The sequence below is a fragment of the Lithobates pipiens genome, unplaced genomic scaffold (assembly GCF_037356315.1).
Source record: "Lithobates pipiens isolate NorthernLeopardFrog02 unplaced genomic scaffold, aLitPip1_a1.2 Scaffold_1, whole genome shotgun sequence".
Classification (NCBI taxonomy): domain Eukaryota; kingdom Metazoa; phylum Chordata; class Amphibia; order Anura; family Ranidae; genus Lithobates; species Lithobates pipiens.
The window spans coordinates 151092274-151115872 of NW_027507685.1; the positions used below are offsets into that span (position 1 = coordinate 151092274).

The 23599-nt window shown below is 44.4% G+C and overlaps 1 protein-coding gene across 3 annotated transcripts in view; it reads left to right on the forward strand.

Moving 5' to 3' along the window:
- CRAT (carnitine O-acetyltransferase) overlaps window positions 1-23599 on the forward strand; it is an 82250-nt gene that overhangs the window by 21171 nt on the left and 37480 nt on the right. The window contains exons 2-6 of one of the 3 annotated variants that reach the window (XM_077478490.1): window positions 512-635; window positions 7393-7653; window positions 18015-18133; window positions 22013-22066; window positions 22148-22313. In XM_077478490.1, the coding sequence (XP_077334616.1) occupies window positions 609-635; window positions 7393-7653; window positions 18015-18133; window positions 22013-22066; window positions 22148-22313 (627 nt within the window). In that variant the 5' untranslated portion in view covers window positions 512-608. The remainder of the gene's footprint in view (window positions 1-511; window positions 636-7392; window positions 7654-18014; window positions 18134-22012; window positions 22067-22147; window positions 22314-23599) is intronic. The other 2 variants (XM_077478496.1, XM_077478483.1) reach the window with 2 other exon arrangements.

A 23599-nucleotide genomic window follows, 5' to 3' on the forward strand; every position in this document is an offset into this window, starting at 1 on the left:
CCAGGTTGTGGGCGGATCCCGACCATATGGTCACAATCTTTCGCCAGCCTGGACCAGCTCTGTGACGTCAGCTGACAGCAGTCTTCATCCCGCTGTCCGCTAAAAACGGGTCACAGGAGTGCAGAACAAACTGCACCTCCTGTGATCCACCGAAGTAAAGCCAAATGAGCTTTGGCTGTACTTTTCCTTTAAGGGTTAGGATAAGACAAAAAGTCCCATGATCTTGGTATTATATTTTCTGTCATGTGACACACTCTACAATAGAATCTTATAGTTGTTATTTTCTTAATAAAGTGTATTTGTGATGGGAACCACAAAATGGAAGATAGTTCATAAAAGCACAATATGCAATCTCTGCATTCAAAATTGTTAAACGAAAACATAAATACTGATGGTGAATATTTTTTTCTGTACAATAGTTGTATAAGCATAGTAAGTTTCCTTATTTATCCTTATATTAGGTATTGTAGATGACTATACTTTTATGACTCATGTTTTGTTTTCTTGACAGAGTAGACAGAGTTATGCCTAACGCTAAGCATTTTGAGGCTGCATGTTAATTAGGCAATATTGGCGTGCGCAGGTTAAGCTTAGAGACAGGTACAGCGATGGATAAGAAGCTCCAATCAGAAGAGGTATAGTACAGCTCTAAGTGATTGTAACTCTTCTCTTCTTCTGTGCTCCGGTCCCTTGCCCTATCTATAACCCATCACTCTCTGGATTATCTAACAGATTATGAAACGGCTGATTGAAAGTGACTTCTATGTATCCTTATCTGTCACTTTGCTAATTCGATCTCTATAAAGCAACTCTGTTCTTTAAAAATACATATCTGTCCTGCTGTCTGCACCACCAAACACCACTTCAATGTGGGTAAACCCAGCTAAAGTGTCTTCTAAATCTGACACTTCTGGAAGTGTCAATATCCTATGTCCCCCATAGCATGTGATCGACACTCCTGGAAGTGTCACTATCTGGAGAAACGTAACCACTTACGGACCAGCCACCGCAGTTTTACATTGGTACTTTGAAGAGAAATATCGTTGTTATGGCAGAAGTTATCTGCCATAACTCTGGTATTCACTTCTTCAGTGAGCGGTCCGCTTTCAAATAAAAGTGGTCTCTGCTCTGGTGCCCTCCGCCACTCACTGGAGCTGTCGTTGGCAGTAGAGGTGATCAGATCCTTCTCCTGGCTTGGTATGAGACGAGTGAGGGGACCCGTCTCCATATCGTTGCAAGGCGGAAGGGACGTCAAAACTTCACTTCCGCCCATAGCTCTTAAAGGGGACATTCTTTTTATTATTTTTTATTTTAGAGTAAATATGAGATCTAAGGTCTTTTTGACACTAGATTTCATATTTAAGAGGTCCTGTCATGCTTTTTTTCTATTACAAGAAATGTTTACACAATTTTTTTTTTTTTTTTAAAGAACAGTGTAAAAATAAAAAAATAAAAGGTTAAATAAATGAGAAAAAAAAAGAACATTTTAAACGCCCTGTCCCACCGGGCTCACATGCAGAAGCGAACTCTGTAACTCAGAACATGCAACCTGTAGAATTTTTTTAACCTATGGAGATTTTTAAGGGTAAAAATTTGTCGCCATTCCACGAGCAGGCGCAATTTTGAAGCGTGACATGTTGGGTATCAATTTACTCGCCGTAAAATTATCTTTTACAATATAAAAAAAAAACTTTACTGTTTTCTTATTTTTTTATTAAAAAAAAGTGTATTGTTTCCAAAAAAAGTGCGCTTCTAAGACTGCTGTGCAAATACGGTGTAACAGAAAGTATTGCAACAACCGCCATTTCCATGTCCTGGCTGGGTGGATTCCTCCATCCAGCTTGTTTGTGTGGATGGAAGAATCTGTTCTGGCTGAATGGAAAAAAAAACTTTGTATGGCCACCTACTGTATACTCTGAATCAGAGCAGTGTTCTACAGTGCAGGCGAAGCAAGTATTTCTTAGTTTTTTTGCAACTACAACCTTTTATAAGGAAAATTTGTGTAAGTGACAGAACCCCCCTTTCTGAATCAATTTCTACTCCTCTATGCAGAACATATTCCTCTACTCCTGTCCTTTGTCACAGTGTTCACAAAATACACTGCATAAGATTCATGTTGTATGGTTTTGGAGCTTACACAGAGTTGAGGATGTCACTTCCCTCCGTCATGTGACAAGTTTCAGGCCTGGGGATTGGCTGCGCAGGCCTAAGCACTGCATCATGGGAGGAGGTCCAATAAAAGTTGTATTTTGCAGCAGCTGTGATAAAGGGAGGAATGGTGGAGCATCACTGCAAAGGTGAGTACAAGTAGGTCCGGGGTAGGCTAGCAGGAGATTTTCTTACTTTGCCCTTTATAAACAAAGTGACAATGTTTATTTTAAAGTTATGTGTTTTGAGGGTTGTAATTATAGATGCATATAAAGGCAGCTATAATAAATATATATTCTGTTACACAATCAAAATGGTTGTGCTGTACTGTTTCCTCTGAGAATGTAAGGCCCCTTTCACACAAAGTGGATCCATTGGATGGACTCTCCTAGCTCAGCGAGGGATCACTCCGCTGATCCCCACTAAATAGTCGGATCGGATGGCAGGCGGGTGTCAGCGGACAAATCTCCACTGACATCTGCCTGCCCATAGAAGTCAATGGATGGCCCGCTGGATCTGCCTGAAATAACGGACAGGCGAATCCGATCGGGCCGATTGTGTGAAAGGGGTCTTAGTCTATGAGACGACTGACTAATGGGAAACAATGGTCTCTCTGTTGGTTGATATCACACCAAGACAGATTAATTTGCACTCAGCCCTTAGAAGTGGCTTTTCTCAAAATCTCTAATTGAATTTGGACAAAACTATGAAAGACCAAACATAAAATAGCAAAGTGCCACAATAAATGAAAATATTAGTTAGCTTGATCTGTGCACCTGAAATTACACTCTTTAAAGGCTAAGATTTGCCTTTTAAATAACCAGCCCTGCAGACAAGGGGTCCCATTAGTAAATGTATTGTGCCATTTGTAAAAATATTATTTAGCCCAAATACCATTCCTGAACTTTTGTTATTATCTTGTACATTCCTACATTCTGGTTTATTTCCAGGAGACAACAGATGTTGGGAACTCACCCCAGCATTATTCACATTAAAGAGTTCCTGTCAACACCCTATTTTAAGAGTGACATAAAATGGCAAGGTGGCAATACCTCCTGATAGCCCATCTCCCTAGCAAAGTGTACTCGCCCATCCACGCTCTCTCACTGCCTCCCACCCCTTACCACTGGGTATGTTGTGTCGGGATTTACCTTGCTGGTTGACATCACTGCCTCCATTCCAGGTCACAGTATTCTGGCCTGGTGATATACACATAGGGAGGACATGAGGTAGGTTGTGGGTTAGTGTGGATTGCTCAGTATACTTTGTTGAGATGGGGTGGACTATCAGGGGACACCGTTCCTTCTGGTGTATGTATTTCCAGGTATAGAACAATGTGTGACTTATTCCTCTTCCGCATAACAGAACTGGTACTTGGCAACTGGTTACTTAGGTTCTCAGTGCTGTCATATAGAAGCAGGGAGAAAGAGTCCTTAGTCAGGTGTAAGTTGCAAATTTTGACATACAGTAGGCTTTCCTCACTTCACCCCGTAAATGTACCTGTTGCTTTGCCCTGCATGAGTCAAGTCAGATCCACTTTTGGCCTTTTGCACACTAGCTATTGAACCTGACTGTGAGCGATCAGTAGTACTCGGCTAACCCTCTCCTCCTATGGTGTCTCTCCCTTGTCAGCAGTGAGGATTTCTCACCAGGGAGGAAGCAGTTGCAGTTGGGCGGGCGTTCTCGCTTCAGTGTTTCATGGTCTAGAGTAGAAGTTGCGCAAGTCAAATACTTTGTATCTAGGTAGGAAGTTATTGTGCAAACTCTCTAGTACATGTCTATCTGAAGTCTTGTGCATGCACTTGACAAGCGAATGTAGCATTCCTGAAGCTTATTGTTTTTTCCGTTCCGCATTATGGCTGCAAAACCCTAAAAAAAAAGTTTACATTTTTTTGAGTTTACTGTTTGGAAGGAAGTCTGGGCATATGACAGGAAACAAAACTTGTCTCTGATAACATCTTGCGTCCGTGTCCGTGTACTTCTGTCTGGAATCAGTCATTCTACACAATAATGCAGCTTGATCCAACAATAGCCACTCCACTTGGAACCTTCAGCTCAAGCACTTTTTTTCCAGTATGCTACCACTTTTGATTTAGACAGGAGTAATCCTTTAAACTTGGTTTGCTTTATTTAATCTATTTTATTGCAAAGATAAATAACGTGTCCTGCAAAGCAAGTCAAAGATTAGCTTTGAGCAGTTTAACGCAGTCAGACTAATAAAAGCTGCTTGTTATTGATTGTGCTTTCTACTTATACCTTTTGGGTATAACAACAGTTCAGCTGATTAGCTTCAGACATCATCATTTTTTACACCATCTTATGCCTAAGTGGATAAACATGCTGAGAAAAGTTACTTGCATATCCATGAGCAAAGGAAGGTTTTATTTTTCAATTTTGCTCTTGCCTTATAGGTATGTAAACGCCATTATTCGGTATGTTTATATGGGAATGGGATAGAGACAGGGTCTCTCTTTAAAGCAGTACTCCACACGGTATTATTTCTTTTGTTTCTTTAATTTCCTTGGACTGGGGGTAGGGTTCAAGTTCTCTGTTGATGTCTGATTTCTTTGGGTCCTGCTTTGACTGACACCACTTGTCAACAAGCTGAACGGCTAGCGCTCAAGTGTGCAAATTCTAATTATTCTACTAAGTATTCATAAGGTGCCTAATGACTGCCCCATCATGGTGTCACTGGATAGCTATTGGCCAATCCCTAGGAATATATGGTTTACAGGCAAGCCATAGCTAACAGCGCAGGAATAGTGGAGGTAGTAATTATCACAAATAGGATCATTAACATCAATAAAATCTAGTCTGGAGTTCATGAACATTTATACTGGGTAGGCCAAAAACTTAAATGCAGTTCAGCTTAAAGCTTTGGGGCATAAGTTGTATGGAGAGGCCCTACTTAGGGAGGTCCCGCAGCAAAAGGGTGGGAAAAAATCAGACCAAAAATGTTTACCTCCAGGCTTTGGATGGTAGGCTTTCTATTTAGGTTTGTCTTGTTCCATTCTAAAGGGCCATAATTTCCATTAGATCAGGGGTTTCCAAACTTTCTAAGAAAAGGCCAGTTTACTGTCCTTCAGACTTAAAGCAGTTTTATAGTCTATTTTTTAACTTTTACCTACAGGTAAGCCTATAATAAGGCTTACCTGTCGGTAAAAAAAAAATTCCCTGTTCAATGAGCCGCTGACTGCAGCGGCGCATGCGCACAGGGGATTCTCGGCTGAAAGCCCAGCAGATGCCGGACCTTGCCGGAAAGAAGTCTCCAGTGCGCATGCGCAGGAGTGATGAAATCGCAGCTCCAGCCACTCACACTGCTGGAGCCACGATACCTGGAAGACACGCTGAGGCAACATGTCATCTCCCTCGGCGTGGACCAGGTGAGTTACCGACGCCTCGTTCTAAGGTGAGTATTTCATAATGAGCTAGTATGCAGTGCATATAAGCTCATTATGCCTTTTGCCATACAGGGTATTAAAAAAAAATAAAAATAAAAAAATAAAGGTGTCAGTGGGTATACAGCTGCTTTAAGTGGGGCCGAACTTTGGACATTGGAAGTAGAAAAGGTCCTGACATCTATGGGGAATAAACAATACCCCATTTTTGGTGTCATTGGGAGGAATTCTGCCCCTACATTGATGTCACTGGAGGGAATTCTGCCCCATTGTTGGTATCAGTGGATGAAAATAGTGCACCAAGTGCCAGATAAAAGCAAGCAAAGGGCCGCATCTAACCCCCCAGGACACAGTTTGCAGGCCACCACACTAGACAATGTAGGAGTTATCAAGGAGAGCTACAAGGATCTCTATAGTTCAGAACACATGCAGCAATATACCCTTTGTTTTTTTTAATAGGTAATAGAGTTGACTGTTTTGCTGCATGTAAAGCAACAGTATGCCACCTCACAAAAGGCTGTCATTATTTACCTGTGCCCAGGACAACCAAATGTTTACAGGCTGTCATTTCTTACCTCTGCCCAGCGTGACAAATGTTTAAAAAGAGCCATGCCCTGCTGGCAGAGGGGTAATTTTCACATTAAAGTGGAAAAAGGCAGAGCTCTGAATTCTGGCCATTTACACTCAAATTTGGTAGGCGATTTAAACCCCTTTCAGACGCCTTCATTTGAAAAATTTACCATGGATGAATGCAACAAATTGCCACTAACTGTTTGTTTATATGGACACCCCAAATGATGCAAAGAAGCAGTGATAGATTGCTTTGAACCATTTTGATGATTTGTTTGCGAATTAATGCAGGATTAAAGTGGTTATCCTGGATTAATGTGGTTATCCTGGCTATATAATTCAAACTGTTCATGCTTTCCAGCACAAATGTTTACTCATTTCAAGTCCAAAAATTTGTTTTAAAAAAAAAATCAAAATGTTAACTTTTTAAGTTTGGTTGAATTGCTTTTAATTGATTTGCACCTGTTATCTAATCATTTGCTTTTACGGTTGAAAGATGATTGAAGTCCTCAAATCTGCCTACTGTGTGACTAGCATTTAGGTTACTAGTATATAAATAATTATAATAGGTGGCCCGTAGAATTCCTTGGTCATTACAAGTTCCAAGAGGTCTATATTTATTGATCTCCACTGACCTACAAGGTTGTTTCTGGAAATCCTTGGTCAGTGGTCTCCACTGACATGCTGCATATTCAAACTAATAAACCTCAGTCCATAGTAAGTGACCTCTACTGATGTTTTATAGGCTTCCAGGAGATCCATAATAAATGGTCTCCACTGACAGTCCTCTGCTGACATTATGGAGGAAAGAGAAAGGCGCCTCTCAGTGCAGTGGTTAAAAGATTTATTACAAGCAAAATGCGATTAAAAACACTTACGAGAGAGTAAGAGGTCATAGGCATATAATGATTTGTCCTCATGTGGATCGCTTTAATACTCGTCTGTCTGGGGGAGAGAGAGAGCCGTCCTGCAGCTGTCAGAGTCCCCGGTGACATGGATTGGCCATAAGGTGAAGATGTGATGAGGCGGCCCGGGTTCTGGAACCAAGCTGGAACATAAGCGCGCCTATGTGACATCAGGTGAATGTGGTGGGCGGTAACGCATTTCAGAGCATGCACAGCTCCATAGGTCTGATGAAGGAAATCCTGTGTGTACAAATTGTGTGTATTAGGTGGTCTGCCAATTAAGAGTTTGAACTGTCAGTATTATGTAGTGTACCTTTTTTTTTTTTTTTTCCATTCTGATGAGTTCTCCAAATATGTTTTTACTCTTATAGGCCAAGCCAATCCGCTTAGTAAAGCCAGTGTCAGTGGTGAAACTGCCAGGCAGGTACCTGGCACATCAGGAGTCATTACCACACCTACCCCTCCCTTCACTTCAGCAGACGCTGGATAAATATCTGTTGGCCTTGAAACCCTTGGTAAGTCAGGAGGAATGGAGCCACACCAACCAAATGGTGGATGAATTCCGGACTTCAGGAGTAGGCGAAAGGCTGCAGAAGGGCCTAGAGAGAAGGGCAAAGAAGACAGAAAACTGGGTAGGTAGACCATGCCATTTTACTAAGGATGCAACTTGGGACAAATTGTAAACTCACCCGTAGACATTCTAGTAATTTAAATTATATTGATGACTGTGTAAAGGAGTTTATATCTCAGCTTACATTAGTTTCTATGAAAGCCAGAGTCCATTGTTTTAAAGCAGTCTGTCTATTTTTGAAATGTTTGTGTCTCCGTGACCTCCATGAGCAAATGAATATATAAAAAATTACACAATAATTATTATTATTATTATACAGGATTTATATAGCGCCAACAGTTTACGCAGCACTTTACAATATAAAAGGGAGACAATACAGTTATAATACAATAAAATACAAGAGGATTAAGAGGACCCTGCTCAGAAGAGCTTACAATCTAATAGAATGAAATACTTTGTCTATTTTACACTATATCAACAATAAATCAAGATCAGTGAATCTTTAAAAAGTAGATCAGTGTTATCAAAGAATAAATAAAGTATAAAGTAGACAGCTTTGATCTGTCAGAAGGCAGCGGTAGCTCCATTTTTCAGTCCTGGCAGGTGTCCTTGAGAATACACCTATTCTCATTTGTTTACAGGACTGCAATACATGCATTTACATTGTCAATAATCCTGTTCAGACAACTTTATATGGGTCATCAGCAAATGTACCAATAAAAGCAATGCTTTATAGCACACTTCAATATAATGCTCTCAGATACCTGGGTTACAGCACCATATACTGCAATCATGTGACATGCGAAATTTGCTCCCTACCGCACATGAGGGAAGAAGCAAGCAGAAAGGCTGAAGCTGCCGATGTATGTGCTAATGTCAGTCCTGGAAGTGGTTCGTAATAATTCTACTTGGCGCCACCCTGAAAGTTCATGCCCAGTCCCGTGGATCAGAGAGCAGGGAAGATGAAAGAGCTGTCATTCTACATACTGGAGCAACCCCTCAAACTGATGAAAATAGTCACGTGGGACAGCTTCCAACTAGACTAGTGAATGGGTACTAGGGGAACATATGCAAGTGGCAATGCAGCAGCCATCGCATCATCTATGATGGTGTTGCCACAGGCAAGAGGGAAGCTCATGGAAGTGTCAGAATCAACCAAATACTTAAAACCTTGACCAGATGTAATGATGAAAAGCTTCCGCTGTATGATACAGATAATACTTTTTATAGGCATAGACCCTTTAGTGACCCTTTAAGACCCTTTAAGATGGCAATACACAGCTTGATTGTCTCTTGTTCAGTCCCGCAAATTTGTCCAACATAACGCCTGAAATTGCATCCACAAATACAGATGTCCAAACATCAGCACCATGGGCAAGAGGCCTAACCAATGGCTTTTGTATTCAGGCAGCCGCAACACCCACAGCTACCTGAATACAATGGCATTGTAGAAAAGTGACTGCATTGAAAGGGATGCAACCATCATTCAGGGGATAATTTTCCACCAGGGTCCTCCATTGCTTGAATTTTAGCCAGTTCAGTCAGAATCGGCCAAACTGTAAACCTTCTAATGGCCAGCTTTGGAATTGCCCACACGTGCATTTAGATATCTTCTCAAGAACACCAGGAGCCACAAATCTCAGGAAGCTTGAGAATGACAATACCAACACATTAATAGTATTAATATTGGACTGTCTTGTTGACCCCTCTTAGTCCTAAATGCTGTTAAATAGAAAAACAAAACTGTGTAGATTTGCTTAATAGTATTTGGGCAGATTTTATAGTAACCATTACCAGCTTCTCTCTGGCAAATATAGAAAAAGACATTGCCAGTGGCTTGCTAAAATCGCATGATGATTCTCAGCATTACAATAAGCAGCTTTGGCTTTCCCTGTCATTACTTTGGCTGTAAAGTACCTATACTCAGGGCCGGACTTACCATTAGGCTTGACTGGACTCAAGCCCATGGGCCCCGTTCAATAGGGGGCCCCACCGAGATACATAGCCGAGTGTACTCTGTTCAGCTCCACTCAGTCACGCCCAGTCCCGCCCTATGATGGGCATAACACAGGGACTGGGCTTGACTGTGAGCCGAGCCGAGTACACTCGGCTACTCTCGGCTCCGCTTGGAACTGAGAGGACCCGAGAGCCGCTGTAACTACATATTCGGGGTCCCATCGCAGTTTGCAACGGAAGTGACGTCCATTTAACATGGTTTCCTATGGGACATGTTCTGTAGTGCAAAACTGTAAAATGCAAAAAGCACTAAAAATGCATAGGTGTGAATCCAACCTTACTGTGGACGAGCGGGGGGTGTACCAAGATGGCGGCAACGGAACGTCACTTCCGTAGCAAACTGCGATGGGTCGCCAAATATGTTGTTACACTGCCAAGAGGACCCAAGAGCCGTCAAGATACACAGGACAGGTATCTTGGTGGCACCATTTTTAAACTTCAAGACTGAAATGACGAGGCTGCAAATGACACTGGACAAGGCTGCAGATGGACACTGATAAGGCTGCATTGATGGGCATTTAAATGTAAATTTATTTTCCTTAAACTTCCCTCCTAAAGGTTTTTTTCCTTAAAATTCCCTCCTAAACTTGGGGTGCATGTTATACACCTGTAAATACGGTAATGTATAAAAGGTAGGGCCCGAAAGTGACTCAAGCCCAGGGGCCCCCACCACCCTAAGTCCTGCCCTGCCTATACTATAGATAGTTTACTGAAGTTGATGCACTTAGTGTAAAGGTTACCTGTTATTTTGACATTAGGCTTCATGTAAACATATGGCTACAGCAATGAGAATGAATATAGGAATTCATGGAAATCCAGGAGTACTGCTGCCATGGTTACCCTGTTAGTTGTCCATGCCTCCTCCCTGCTGCTTATACTTACATTTCTTTTGATTCCTCACCTTCAAGTTTTCCTGCTGCAGCAAGGAGAAAAGGCCCCGTGTACGTTCCAAGTGAGTGTGCTTGCCCAAGTGGGGTTTTACTAAAACTGGAGAGTGCAAAATCAGTCTCACTTTTGCATAGAAAGCAGGTTTTGTTGCCAAAGCTCAATTGAACAAGCTGAGATTAGAAGCTGATAGGTTTCTCTGCAGAAGTGACACTTATTTTGCGCTCTCCAGCTTTAGTACATAAACTTCAATGTGACAGCACATGTGCCTTGTTATAGGCTACCCAGGCACCCAGCCCTGCAAGTAAGGAAGAGAAAAGACACATACTCCCCTACCCACAAGGTACAACACCTCACTCCAACAAGCAAATGTACCCACAGGAAATGGTGTATGGAAGGGTTAGTATTTGGGTTGTAGATATGTGAGGGGAGAGCCCTATAGCGGCTGAGGACATATATGTGAATGGCAATCAATGAAGGTATTTAATGGGGACATTCTGTTATTGGCCTGGGTCTCTGCGATCCACTGTGAGCTGTGACAATATGGGAGGGGGTTTGGGGAGGGTGGGGTGGGGTGGGGGTGTTCTGGGTGGTAGGTAGGAGCTATCAATGTTAGTCAGGAATGACTGGACCCTGCGTGGTCCTTTTTTGTGGTTTTTGTTTTTCGTTTTTTGTTTGCCTCAAATGTAAACTTCAATAAAAAGAATTTTATATAAAAAAAAAAATGTACCCACAGGAAGAGAGAAGGTGAAAATAATAAATGAGGGGGGGGGGGCAGTTTTTTTTTTTTTAACCAAAATAAAGTTTATTGAGCATGTGCAAAAAAAAATAAAAAATTACATGAAAATATTCAATCTAGGAACGGTGCAACAGGCACCAAACATCATGAAAAAAGGATACATTCCATGTCTGACATATCATATTGAAATTGCAATGTACACAGTACCATGTCTACCTGCAGTATACATATAAATACCATAAATCTCCCAGATGAGCGCATCAAAGAGGCAGCGGCCCAATCTCTTAATGTAATCCCAGAGACCTAACCCTCGCAGCTGTAAGTATTTTCCAGCCACCTATCCCATATTTTGTGGAATTTCAGCGGGCATCCTCTATTCGAATATATAATCTTTTTGTAAGGTAAGGTACGGTTGACAGCCCCTTTCCACTGCTGGATCGTAGGGGGGTCAGGTCTAAGCCACACTTGTGCTATCTGCATCCTAGCAGTGAAAAGAGTCTCCTGCAAAAAGATCCTAAAGTATTTGCTTTCCTCCTGAAGGGGGAGGAGACCAAGAATACACTGGCGTGGGCAGAGCGTAAGGGGAGATCCCATATGATCGTGTAGAAATTGGATAATCTGTGCCCAGTACCTTTGTATGGGGGGGCAGGTCCAAATAAGGTGGAAGAAAGTACTGGTCCTATCACCACATCTGGGACATGTAGGATCAAAGTCAGGTTTGTATTTAGATAGCCGGCTGGGGGTAACATAGGAGCGATGAAGTATATAAAGGTGGGTCAGTCTGTCCGACAGTTTAGGGGATACCTCGGTCGACACTGCCAGTATCTCCTCCCAGTGGTCGTTCCTCCACCTGCCCGATGTCATCCTCCCATCTAACTTTAAGGTTATACGCATGAGCTGTAGTCCGAGGGGTGTGTGTATAAGATTGAAATTAGTTTTCGGGGATCCTCACCAAGAAGCAACTTCGCCAAGGGGGTGCCCTCAAAAACAGGGGGTCTATTCCCAAACTGCGTCTGCAGGGCATGGCGGATCTGCAAGTATCGAAAGAATGCATGGTTGGGAAGGCCAAATTCCTCCTTGAGTGCCTGGAACGTCTCGACACCATGGGTTGTGTAAAGCTGAGATAGGTATATAATACCCCTACATATCCACACCTTATAGTCTGGCACTCTCAGCATCTCAGGTAACTCAAGATTATCCCAAATGGGCATGTGCGCATGTAGGGAGGGGGCCCCAGATCTAGACTGCACCACCCGCCAAACCCGGCTGTGGTGCACGAGCATACTGTGTTTAGGGCCCGAACGGGAGATACCTCTGTGTTTGCAAAAGATAAGTTGGTAGGGATGTGCAATCAAATCTGTTACCGAGGTACACACCAAATAAGAGTACCTCAGCTTGTCATATGTGTTAAGATAGTAGAAGTGGGAGAGCTGGGAGGCCAGGTAGTATGTTTCTAAGTCAGGAAGCGCAACACCTCCAAGGCGGACTAGGCATTTGAGGGTCTGCCAGGCCAACTTATGCCTGGAAGAGCCCCAAACGAACGAGTTGAGAATTGATTCCATATCACGGAACAGGTGGGACGGCACATGGAGCGGGGCATGCCAAAACAGGTATAGTAGTTTGGGGAGAAGAATCATTTTAACAAGACTCAGGTGGCCCATGACTCCAAGGGGGAGTCTGGACCACACCTGGGTCTTCTGTTTCAACAGGGGGAAAATAGGTGCAAGGTTGAGGCTAATATAGTCCGCAGGGGAGCGAGAACAGTACACGCCAAGATACTTAATCCTATCCGTGCACACAAGAGGCAGTAAGGCCTGCGTCTCTCTGGGGACGGAGACATTAATGGGGAGAATTTGGGATTTGGACCAATTAATACGGAGACCAGAGAATACCCCAAAGCGTCAAATCACCTCCAAAACCGCCGTCAGGGAGGGGCCAGCATCTTCCAGGTACAGCAGCATATCATCCGCGTAGAGACTTATAACCTCGGACACTTGGCCCAGGCGGAGGCCACGAATGTCCGGATGCGCTCTAAGGGCGATAGCCAGGGGCTCCACCGCCAATGCATACAGCATGGGCGAGATGGGGCACCCCTGACGCTTGCCTCTTGATAAGGAGAAGGGACTGGAAATCTGGCCATTTACAAGTATACGAGCAGTGGGGGCCTGATAGAGAAGCTGAACCCAACGTATGAACCTAGGGCCGAAGCCAAATTTGTGTAGGCATTCCCACAGGTAACCCCACTCCACCGAATCAAATGCCTTAGCAGCGTCCAAACTAACCACTACTCTGGAGCCGGTGTTGTCATGAGGGGCCTGCAGGTTCATAAACAGTCTCCTAAGATTGAAAGCCGTGTTCTTTCTGGGCATAAAGCCTGTCTGGTCTGTATGTATTAGGTGAAGTATGACCTTAAGGGCAAGGATCTTAGCCAGAATTTTGACGTCCAGTTGCAGAAGCGAAATGGGACGATATGACTCGGGGTAGAGGGGGTCTTTGCCTAGTTTAGGGATTAGAACTAACAAAGCTTCATTCATGGACCTGGGGAGCACACCGGTGTCAAAAATGTGGGTATAGAGTAGGTGAAGTTTGGGGATAAGGACCTCTTGAAACGGAGTATAGAACTCCCGGGGAAGACCATCTGAGCCAGGGGCTTTGGACGGTGGTAAGCATGCTATGGCTTCTGCGATACATTCCTCAGTTATGGGGGGCCTCCAGGAGCTCCACCTGGGAGTCCGTGAGGACCAGGAAATTCACAGTCTGCAGTAGAGCACGCAGCCCATCCAAGGAGTCAGCAGCCCCCAAGGTGTATAGATCTGCGTAAAATCGCCGGAATTCTTGGGCTACCTCCGTTGGATCCGACAGCGTGCTTCCAGCCGCAGACTTGAGTTGGACCACCACCGGGGGACTATGGTCCAGGTGGGCCATGTATGCCAGCAGCTTTCCAGCCCTCTCCCCATATTCATAACCTTTTTGTTTGCTATAAAAAACTTGCTTCCCCGCTCTACCAAGGCGTAAATGGTCAGTAAGTCTGGACTGCATTTTCAACTTGGCGGAGTTAGAGGGGGTGGGGTGCGCGAGAAATTCGCTCTCCATCTCCTCCAGCACCTTTTCAGCCTGCTGCATAGCGAGCTTCGAGGAGTTTTTGTATCGGTTAATGTGAGTAGATAGAAGCACGCGTGCATGCAATTTAAAAGCTTCCATGCAAGACCGTAATGTGCAAGAATATGTAGCGTCCCCGTCTATCTGCATATTATGTAGGTGAAATTGGGCAGTTTTAGCAACCAGGACAGCAACCCCCGCTGAAGTTGTTAGTATAAGGGGCATGATACAGCCACCCAACCCACGGCTTTTTAAGGGACATCTGTAACTGACCTGTAATATGCGTCTCAACCAACACCATGATATCCGCATGCATCTGCTTAAGATGAGACAGCACCGCCACCCTCTTACGTCTATCCCGCAGGCCCCACACATTCCAAGTAACTACTTTAAGGGTCGCCATAACAAGCAGATATCACATGATGGGGCCGTGGAAACCGGTGGCAAACGCCCCGGCCCACAGCTCCCCAGGGGAGGACCCCCCACGGAGGGTAGTACACAGGGTGAAAGACCCCCCCCCCCCCCCACCCGCCGTGGGCACATCCCGCACACATACCCAAAAACCTCCCCCATATTAACAAGAGATCCCAGAAACAATTCAGTCAATACCTGATACACATAGTTAAACATTAGAGCAATTGGCAGACATAGGTGGATAAGTACAAACATGGAAAAAAAAAATTGGAACTGGAACAACAAACTAAATCTAAAAGTGTTTACGTGTAGCTGAACAGTGCCCACACTGGACCAGCAAGGCAGGAAAAGTACACAGCAGTCCAAAAAGTACAGGAGGGCTGAGGCCGGCCAGGGAAACATAACTTGAAGTGGTAGCGGGGAGTGCACGCAGCCACGAGGGACAATAAGGGGAGCATCCAGATATAAAAAACGTGTGTGACCAAGCGCACCCACCACCAGAAACAGGGACGAACAAAAGTCAATCGTGCTGTGCGGGCGGGTAGGAAGTCTCAGCATAGGGAAGTCCTGGCCAAGAACAGTGACCAGAGCCCCGGCTACAAATTTGGCTGTGGGATAAGGTGACACAAAGGCAGGACAATAATGAGAAATGGCATGAACAGGGGCTCGCACGAAACATCGTGGGGCACACCGGTAAACCAAGAGGCAGTAATTTAAGGAGAGAGCAGCAGGAGTTCAGGGTTACTCACGGTTTGCATCCTGCCTGTCCCTCGACCGCGGAGGCCAGAGACAGGGCGGCCGAATTACAGCAAAGGAGCCAGCAAAGTCAGGCAGGGGCATCGTCCGGGCGTTGTTCAAGCCAGGAAAGCACAGCAGGGTCCTCAAAGAAGGGGGTCTTGCCATCTCGGATAACACGGAGCCGAGCAGGGAACATCATCGCGTAAGCCAGGTGGCGGATGCGGAGCTGACGCTTGGCCTCTGTGAACTGAGCCCTCTTCTTCTGGATCTCGGCGGAGAAATACGGAAACACCGCTATGCGCTTGTCCTCGTATGGGATGTTGCCCTTCTCACAGGTGAGGCGCAGGACCGCGCCCCGGTCGCGGTAGTTCAGCATCTTTGCAATAAAAGTGCGCGGTGGAGCGCCCGGAGGTGGAGGTCTCGAGGCCAGGCGATGGGCGCGCTCGACTGCGAAGGTGGAGGAGAAGGCCTCGCGCCCAAAGTTAGCAATTAGAAGGCGTTCAAGAAAAGCAGGGGGGTCGGAGCCCTCCACTTTTTCAGGCAGTCCTACAAAGCGGAGATTACAGCGGCGCATTCTGTTTTAAGTTCGTCCTTTTTACACAGGACTGCGGTCAGTTGGTGCTGCAGCCTTTCAGTGGAGATTTGAAGGGGGGGGATATCATCCTGCACCTGTCCAAGCCTGCGTTCCGTCTCCCCCACCCTCTCCCTCAACTTGTGCAAATCCTGGCGTATGAGAGAAATGTCCACCTTAACCTCCTCAATCCTAGAGGTAAGGGAGGTGCGGCAGAGAGTGATAGCCTCGAGGATACGGGCCGTGTCACCAGATGGGGGGTTCTCCGCAGCTGGGCCTGATGCGGCGCCATCTTCCTCCACGAAGTCCGGAGCATCCGCACGGAACTTTCCGAGCCTGCCGATCGCGCCCTGAGATTTCTTCGGTGGCGACATGAGCGCTGGGTGTTCTCCCGGGAGGAGTAGGATGTTATGCCTCGAAAAAACATTAAATCAATCCACAAGGATGGTATAGAGGATATAGGATAGCCGGAGCTCATGGAAAGTGCGTCCTACGCCATGCAGCTGCAGGCCACGCCCCCAGGGGGGGGCAGTTAAGATAAGTTTGTGATTTTAAAAAAAGATAAACTCTTACATACTCACCTAGCTGGATGCATCATCTGTCCAATGCTGCATCTGTCCCCTGCCACCTCTAAGAGAACTGAGAGATCAAAGACCGCTGATCACTCAGTTCTTGGTCTTCAGTGAGCAGAGAGTGGTGATTGTCAGTCTGCGGCTCTCTTCTCTGCCCACCCAGCGCTCACTGGAGTGATGGGCTTTCCAGGTGGCAGGGGCAGCTAGCTCTGGCTCTCAGATGCATGCTGAAAAGCTGAGCCAGCTGCCAGTCAGGTATCTTGGTGGATCCCGACATTTAAATCAGGATCCAGCCAGAACCTGGACCTCCTGAGTGACGGTAGTTGACAGCAGGCTTTAGCCCACTGTCGGCTGAATATGGGGCACAAAAAATGTATTGCAGAAAGAAATGCATGCCTGTGACTCACAGAAGTAAGGCCAAAAAGCTTTGGCCATACTTTTCGTTTAAAGTGTATGCATAGCCAATACTTATCTTTTTTTTGTTGTCTCTGGAACAAGTGCCCTCCTTTAACATTTAGGATTTCCCATCACTTTTTGCCTTGGTGTCAAAGGCCAACAGGCAAAGAGATGGGGAATCTTTTTCCCAGGGAAACAAAAAGAGCAATAAAAACCTGACGTGGGTTCCAATTCTTGCCTACCCTTTCAAAACTTTGGGAAAAAAAAAGTTTGGACTATACAAACTCTAAAGCCGCGTACACACGGGCGGACTGTCTGGCCAACTTAGTCCGTCGAAACACATTTCAGCGGACAGTCCGCTCGTGTGTGGGCTTCAGCGGACTTTTTCAGCGTGCAGTCTGGCGGACTAAGTATTTCGGAATTTCCGTAATATTGTCCGTCGTACTTTGGTTTCAGCGGACAATCCGCTCGCGAGTAGGCTAGTTCGACGGACTAAGTATGGCGCATGCTCAGAAAGGATTTACACGGCGAAAGGTTGCATTGCTGTGTATTGGACTTCCTATTTCTAGTCCCGTCGTACGTGCTGTACACGTCATCGCCAAACTTTCGACGGACTGTTTTGCATCCGTGTGTGGTCAAGTCCGTTCGTTCGAAAGTAGGACGGACCGTCCGTCGGATTGTCTGACGGACTAAGTTGGCCATACAGTCCGCCCGTGTGTACGCGGCTTTACTGTGAACCTGTAGCTTTTCCCGGCATCAACAAACATAGTTTCACTTCAATAATATATTTATTTATAATATATTTTCAGTAGCATTATGTGACAATGTGGGGGCCCTTAGCAATATTATTTGTAGCTGTTTTTGGCTTTTTTTTTTTTTTTTGTAATAATTTACATTTTGTTTAATTTTTTTTTTCTTCTTAATTTCTTTTAAAACAGTTGTGACTTTTCTAAAGAAGCCGGTTATGTTATTTTCTTTATTCTACTCCTCAGCTTTCAGACTGGTGGCTGCAGACAGCTTACCTCGAGTACCGGCTGCCAGTCGTAGTTCATTCGAGCCCTGGTGTGGTGCTCCCAAAACAAGACTTTATGGACAGACAAGGGCAACTTAGGTAAAGTACCAATAACCTGTGATTTTTAGCATAATGTCAACTTTGCCTGTCTTGTGAAAGAACGTGGCTGATTTCTGAAAGGGATAAAAGCTGGCCTTTGCTAGTAGCGACCTTTCCCACACTTACAGGGAACTATTTATTACTGTGTCCTATGCTGAGCTCAAAATACAGACCAATAATATTTATCAAAGAGAGATTGTCTGTCACGCCCCCCGTTTACTCAGCACAGTTATAACTGCCGGTCGCCATTGCTATGTACACAGACAGAGCTATTGCTTGTTTCTTTGTACATAGTATGCAATTAACATGCAGATTTACTGAGACCATAAATGGAGACAATTGTTGCATAATCCTAGGAGTGTGACAAGTGATTTTTGAATCCTGACCAAACATTAAGCAAACATTTTTTCAAGAACACTTACTAAAAGTTTTGCAGCTCCCCCTTAGTGATAAAACTTTTTTAAATTTATTTTCTCATACCCGTCTTTACACACCTGCACAGTCCAATGTAGCAGCAAAACAATCAGTGATGACTACAGAACTGGAGCACCAACTGGATGAACTGGAACATTTTGGAAGGTTTTCTAAGGCCCGGATCACACCACAGCGATGCGGGAACGCCGCAAATCCGCGGCGTTTTCCCGCATCGCACACCTCCCGCCGGCAGTTCACACTGCCCTATGCGGACGGCTGGGAGTGTCAATGATATGTTAATGACACCCCCAGATCCGTCCGCATATCGCAGTGCGATCTGCCGACTCGCACAGGAATCGGATCGCATGGTGTGAACACCCATGCGATCCGATTCTGTTGTGGACCAAAAAAGGGTCCCGTGCGAGTTTGCTGCGGGAGCGATGCGAATTCAGCCATACTATCTGTATGGCTGAACTCGCATCGCTACGGAGATCGGATGTGATTAGCACTGCAGTGCGGTGCGAATCACATCCGGATCTCCCCCCGCAGCAGTGTGAACCCGGCCTTAAGGAGGAAGGTCTCTTTTTAAAAATAAAAATTCTGAGCCTAAACTCCTAAAAACGAGAAATGTACCTGTCCCTGGAATCCAGTGTTGTCTTCCCACAACCGGTTCTTCTCACCAATGTGGGTCTCCAACACCGCCATCTCTGGATCTGGGGGTCGCCACTGCATATTATTATTATTATTGTTATTATACAGTATTTATATAGCGCCAACAGTTTGCGCAGCGCTTTACAACATGAGAGCAGTACACTTACAATACAAATCAATACAGGAGAGACTAGAGGGCCCTGCTCGTTAGAGCTTGCAATCTAGAATATCATATGCGCAAGATCACGCAGTATCAGGAGACCGGTCCTATAATCTCTGGGGATGTGTGACTTGTACCAGGGGTCTGCAGGCAGGGAGGAGGCGGGGAAAGTGACATAATTCACGCCTATATGAGAAATGAGGATATGGGAGTCGGTGACTATCAAAGAAAAACGTACCTGCTCCTTGTAAAAAGGGGTAGTGTTGGGAGGAGGATAGGTGTTGCTTTCACTTTTGAGTGAAGGCCCGCTTTAAATTTCAGACACTGTAGGTCTAATGAGGTCTAATTAGATTTCCTAATGTGGAATGACCAGAAGCGTCAGTAAATGGGTGTCCTAAATGTAGATAAAGTTGACCTATGAGTACAAGTGTGCATGAAATCATCCCCAATATGTCACAATGTACTGTACATCAAAAATATAATAAAAAAAATAAAAAATAAAAATCTCCTTCTTTTGCGCACCCTAGTGGAATGGCGACAAACTACAGTACTTAAAAATCCCTATAGGCGACGCTTTAAAAAGGTATACAGGTTACCAGTTTAGAGTTACAGAGAAGGTCTTGAGCTAGAATTATTGCTCTCGCTCTAACAATTGCGGTGCTACCTCACATGTGCGGCTTGAACATTGTTTACATTTGCGGTTGCGACTTACGTATGTGTTGGCTTCTATGCGGGAGCCACGTTTGACTGTTTTGAATACTGTAATTTTTTAAAATTTGACACCTTTGAGTCTTCTGTATCTGTAAACTATATCATGACATCACTTCTGGGTTACTAGATCTGAGACCCGATCGAAGCCAATTCTGGCTTTGTTCGGGTCTCCGGCCAACCGGTGAACATCCACCAGCTGGTCATTTTGGACCTCCTAGTCGGACGGAAGAGCTGCGGGAGGGGCTAACAGCCAAGCAGCTTTTAGCCACATTGGTTGTTATCGCAAGAAAGCAAACTGCCGGCTCGGAATGGGACCGGGTGATGCGTGCAGTGCCAGGCATCACCCCGGTACACCCCATTCAAGCGAAGGCTGCAAATTTTGTGTACGGTCGGTGTGAAGGAGTTAAAGTGGTTGTATACTCTTTTTTTGTAACTTTTACCTACAGGAAAGTCTATAATAAGGCTTACCTGTAGGTAAAAAAAAATATCTCCTAAACCTGTACGGTTTAGGAGATATTCCCCTTGGTATGCGCCGATGACTGCAGCGGCGCATGCGCACGAGGGGATTCTCGGCCTGAAAATCCGGCAGTGGCCGGCGGCCGGAAAGAAATCTCCTGCGCGCATGCACGGGAGTGAAGATATCGCGGCTCCGGCCACTCACAGCGCCGAAGCCGCGATACCCGGAAGAAATCGTGCCAGATGTCGGGGCCTCGTTCTAAGTATTTCATAATGAGCTAGTATGCGGTGCATACTAGCTCATTATGCCTTTTGCTTTGCAGGTGTTAAAAAAAAAAAAATAATAAAATAGCGGGTTTACTACCGCTTTAAAGAATCTGTCTTTAGGATGCAACTTGTTCTCAGTGCTGCAGCCACTGCCCGATTTTTTTTTTTTTTTTTTTTTTTTTTTTTTTTTTTTTTTTGGCCTGTCGAGCTGCGTGCTCGGATAAGGGACTGGTATGGATTTTTGGGGGGGGACCACACCATTTTTTTTATTTTTTATTTTTGCGTGGGGGTTCCCCTCAAAATCCATACCAGATTGAAGGGTATGGCATGGTCTTCCTAAATGCGCATTAACCCCAATGCAAAAAGCTACTAAAAGCGTGTTTATAGAGCTGCTTTTTCCTGACGTAGATAGTGGCTTTGCAGCTCGTTTTTTCTTATGCCCTGTGTACATGGGGACTTACAAGTTAATTCTTCATCTTTCCCTTCTATAGATTACACATTTTAGACCTTAGATCAGCCACTTTACCACTTCCAGCCCATTCAGACTTCAGATCAGCACACCATCACCAAACACACTGAGAGAGTCTGCGCTCTTACAGCCCTGCCATGTACCATTTTCATTACATAACCAGAAATAGGTGTTCGGTTTCCCCACTCTTCTGTACAGTTTAGACTGAATTTGAACCTAAAACGGACCAAAAGACGCATAGGGCACCTGTGAAATTTACACTGGAGCCACTGCGGAGATGTGTGAACCGGCTCTATAGAGAGCCGGTCACAATCTCCTGCTACGTAAATTGGATGCGGGGAAACATCCAATTCACCTAGGTGTGAACCCAGCCTCACAGTGCTGCTCATAGGCCTCATACCAGCATCAGGTGCTGGAATGAGTATTTCAGCACCTGGCATCACCAGTACATGCCTCTGGAATCGGTAGAAATGCCTAAAAACAGTACTGTACCGGGTCAAGTGATACACTACGTGCTATAAACCCTGTCGGGTTCCCCTTGAGTTCTATAATCCTTAGACCCTTCCTGTCATCAAGTGATCACACTGTTCCTACATAGATAAATTACTGGCAGGATTACCACTTGGAATAAACAAAGGAAAAGGAGAGAAATAAATGCAGCTACCGCATATAAGGTCTGGTGAGCTGAAAAATATTACATTTTTGTTCTTGGGTTCAGATAAAAATTAATACCGCTCTTTTGCCTTTGCAGATTTGCTGCTAAGCTGATTGAAGGTGTTCTGGACTTTAAATCTATGATAGACAAGTAAGTAAAAAAACGAACCTGATGCATTCTTCATCTGATTTGTCCATTTGTCTGATTTTTGTTTTTTTATCTTGCAATTAGTCAGACCTTGCCTGTAGAATATCTTGGTGGTAAACCGCTCTGTATGAACCAATACTACCAAATATTATCTTCCTGCCGCATTCCGGGTCCAAAGAGAGACTCGGTCGTCAACTATAGCCAAGCCAAGAAGCCCCCCTCTCACATTACAGTGGTCCATAACTTTCAGGTGAGGCTCTTTCTCTGTCTCTTGAGTGATGGGTGCTTGGTACACAGCCAGTGGCCGGATTCAGAAAAGCCTGATTTCTTAGTGGTATAGATTCAACCAGTTGATGTAAACATCCCTAAGGGTTTCTGGTCTTTGCATCACATAGTTTCAGCAGATTTACTGCCCACAGACTCATACTGCAAGCCTTTTGTTCAACCTCATCCCAAAATATTCATGTTACGTACTCCAAATTCTGACCTTACCATCTGCACATTACATTGTACAATTGTATTTATCAGAGAAGGGACCATTTTTGTAGGATTTATTTGTCTACATTTGGTGATCTTATGTCCACTGTAGTCTCGTATTACCCCTAAATACTTTCAGGAATGGGATCCATGATAATTTTCTGTGGCTGCATCTCTTCCTTTAAGATCTGATGTTTTTTTGTAGTGAAAAATGTCTTTCTGCACGCCACTATTATAAATAGCGGCCATTTGCACAATTGTGGACTTTCAGCTTGCTCAAACCTGGTAATTTTTCTTCTAGCTTCTCTCGTTAATTAAGTATTTTTACCCACAGAGCTTGTATCTTTATGTATGGAGTAAAATGTGTGAAAATCCCAGGAGGTTAGCTCTTCTTTTTTTTTTTTGGATGCTGCATCTGCTGTGTTTGGCACTGACCAAATTTCATGGTCAAAATCTGTTAACATCTTCCCAAATCCAATATTTATTTGAGCACCTGAGCATTTCACCATGTCGTCATAATTTACATAGGGAGTTGCAACTACCTGATGTGCTGTTTGGCTTTGTGTTAACAACAAAGTGTACTGTTCTTTTTTGCAATCATCTGCTTCTAATGTCTTTTGCTTTCTATCTTCTTTGGATTTGTCTACTTCTCTTTCGTTTTCTGTTCATAGCATTTTGTTAACTGCTCTTTTACTTTCTGAATGTCCCTGTCGCTTTTATATTTTGCCATTTCAGCCACTCTAATGTCTATGGTATACAGATACAGCTCCCTTATTTCTTATGTGTATTATATTTACATTTCCTTTTTTCCATCCTTTTGTTTGTCCCCTTTTCACGTTCTATCTTTTCTGTTTTTTGCCCACTTCTTTCTGCCTTCTTCTCTTTTGCTTTCTGTCTGCTTCTCTTTTTTTTTTTTTTCTTTTTTTTTTTTCAACTATCCTGTTTGCTTTCTGTTGACTTTTCTTTCTTTCCTCTATTTATCTCACACTACGTTCTGTTCTCTGCTTTCGCTCATCTTGTCTTCCTTTCTCATCCTATTTGCTTCTCTCTTCCTTGTCT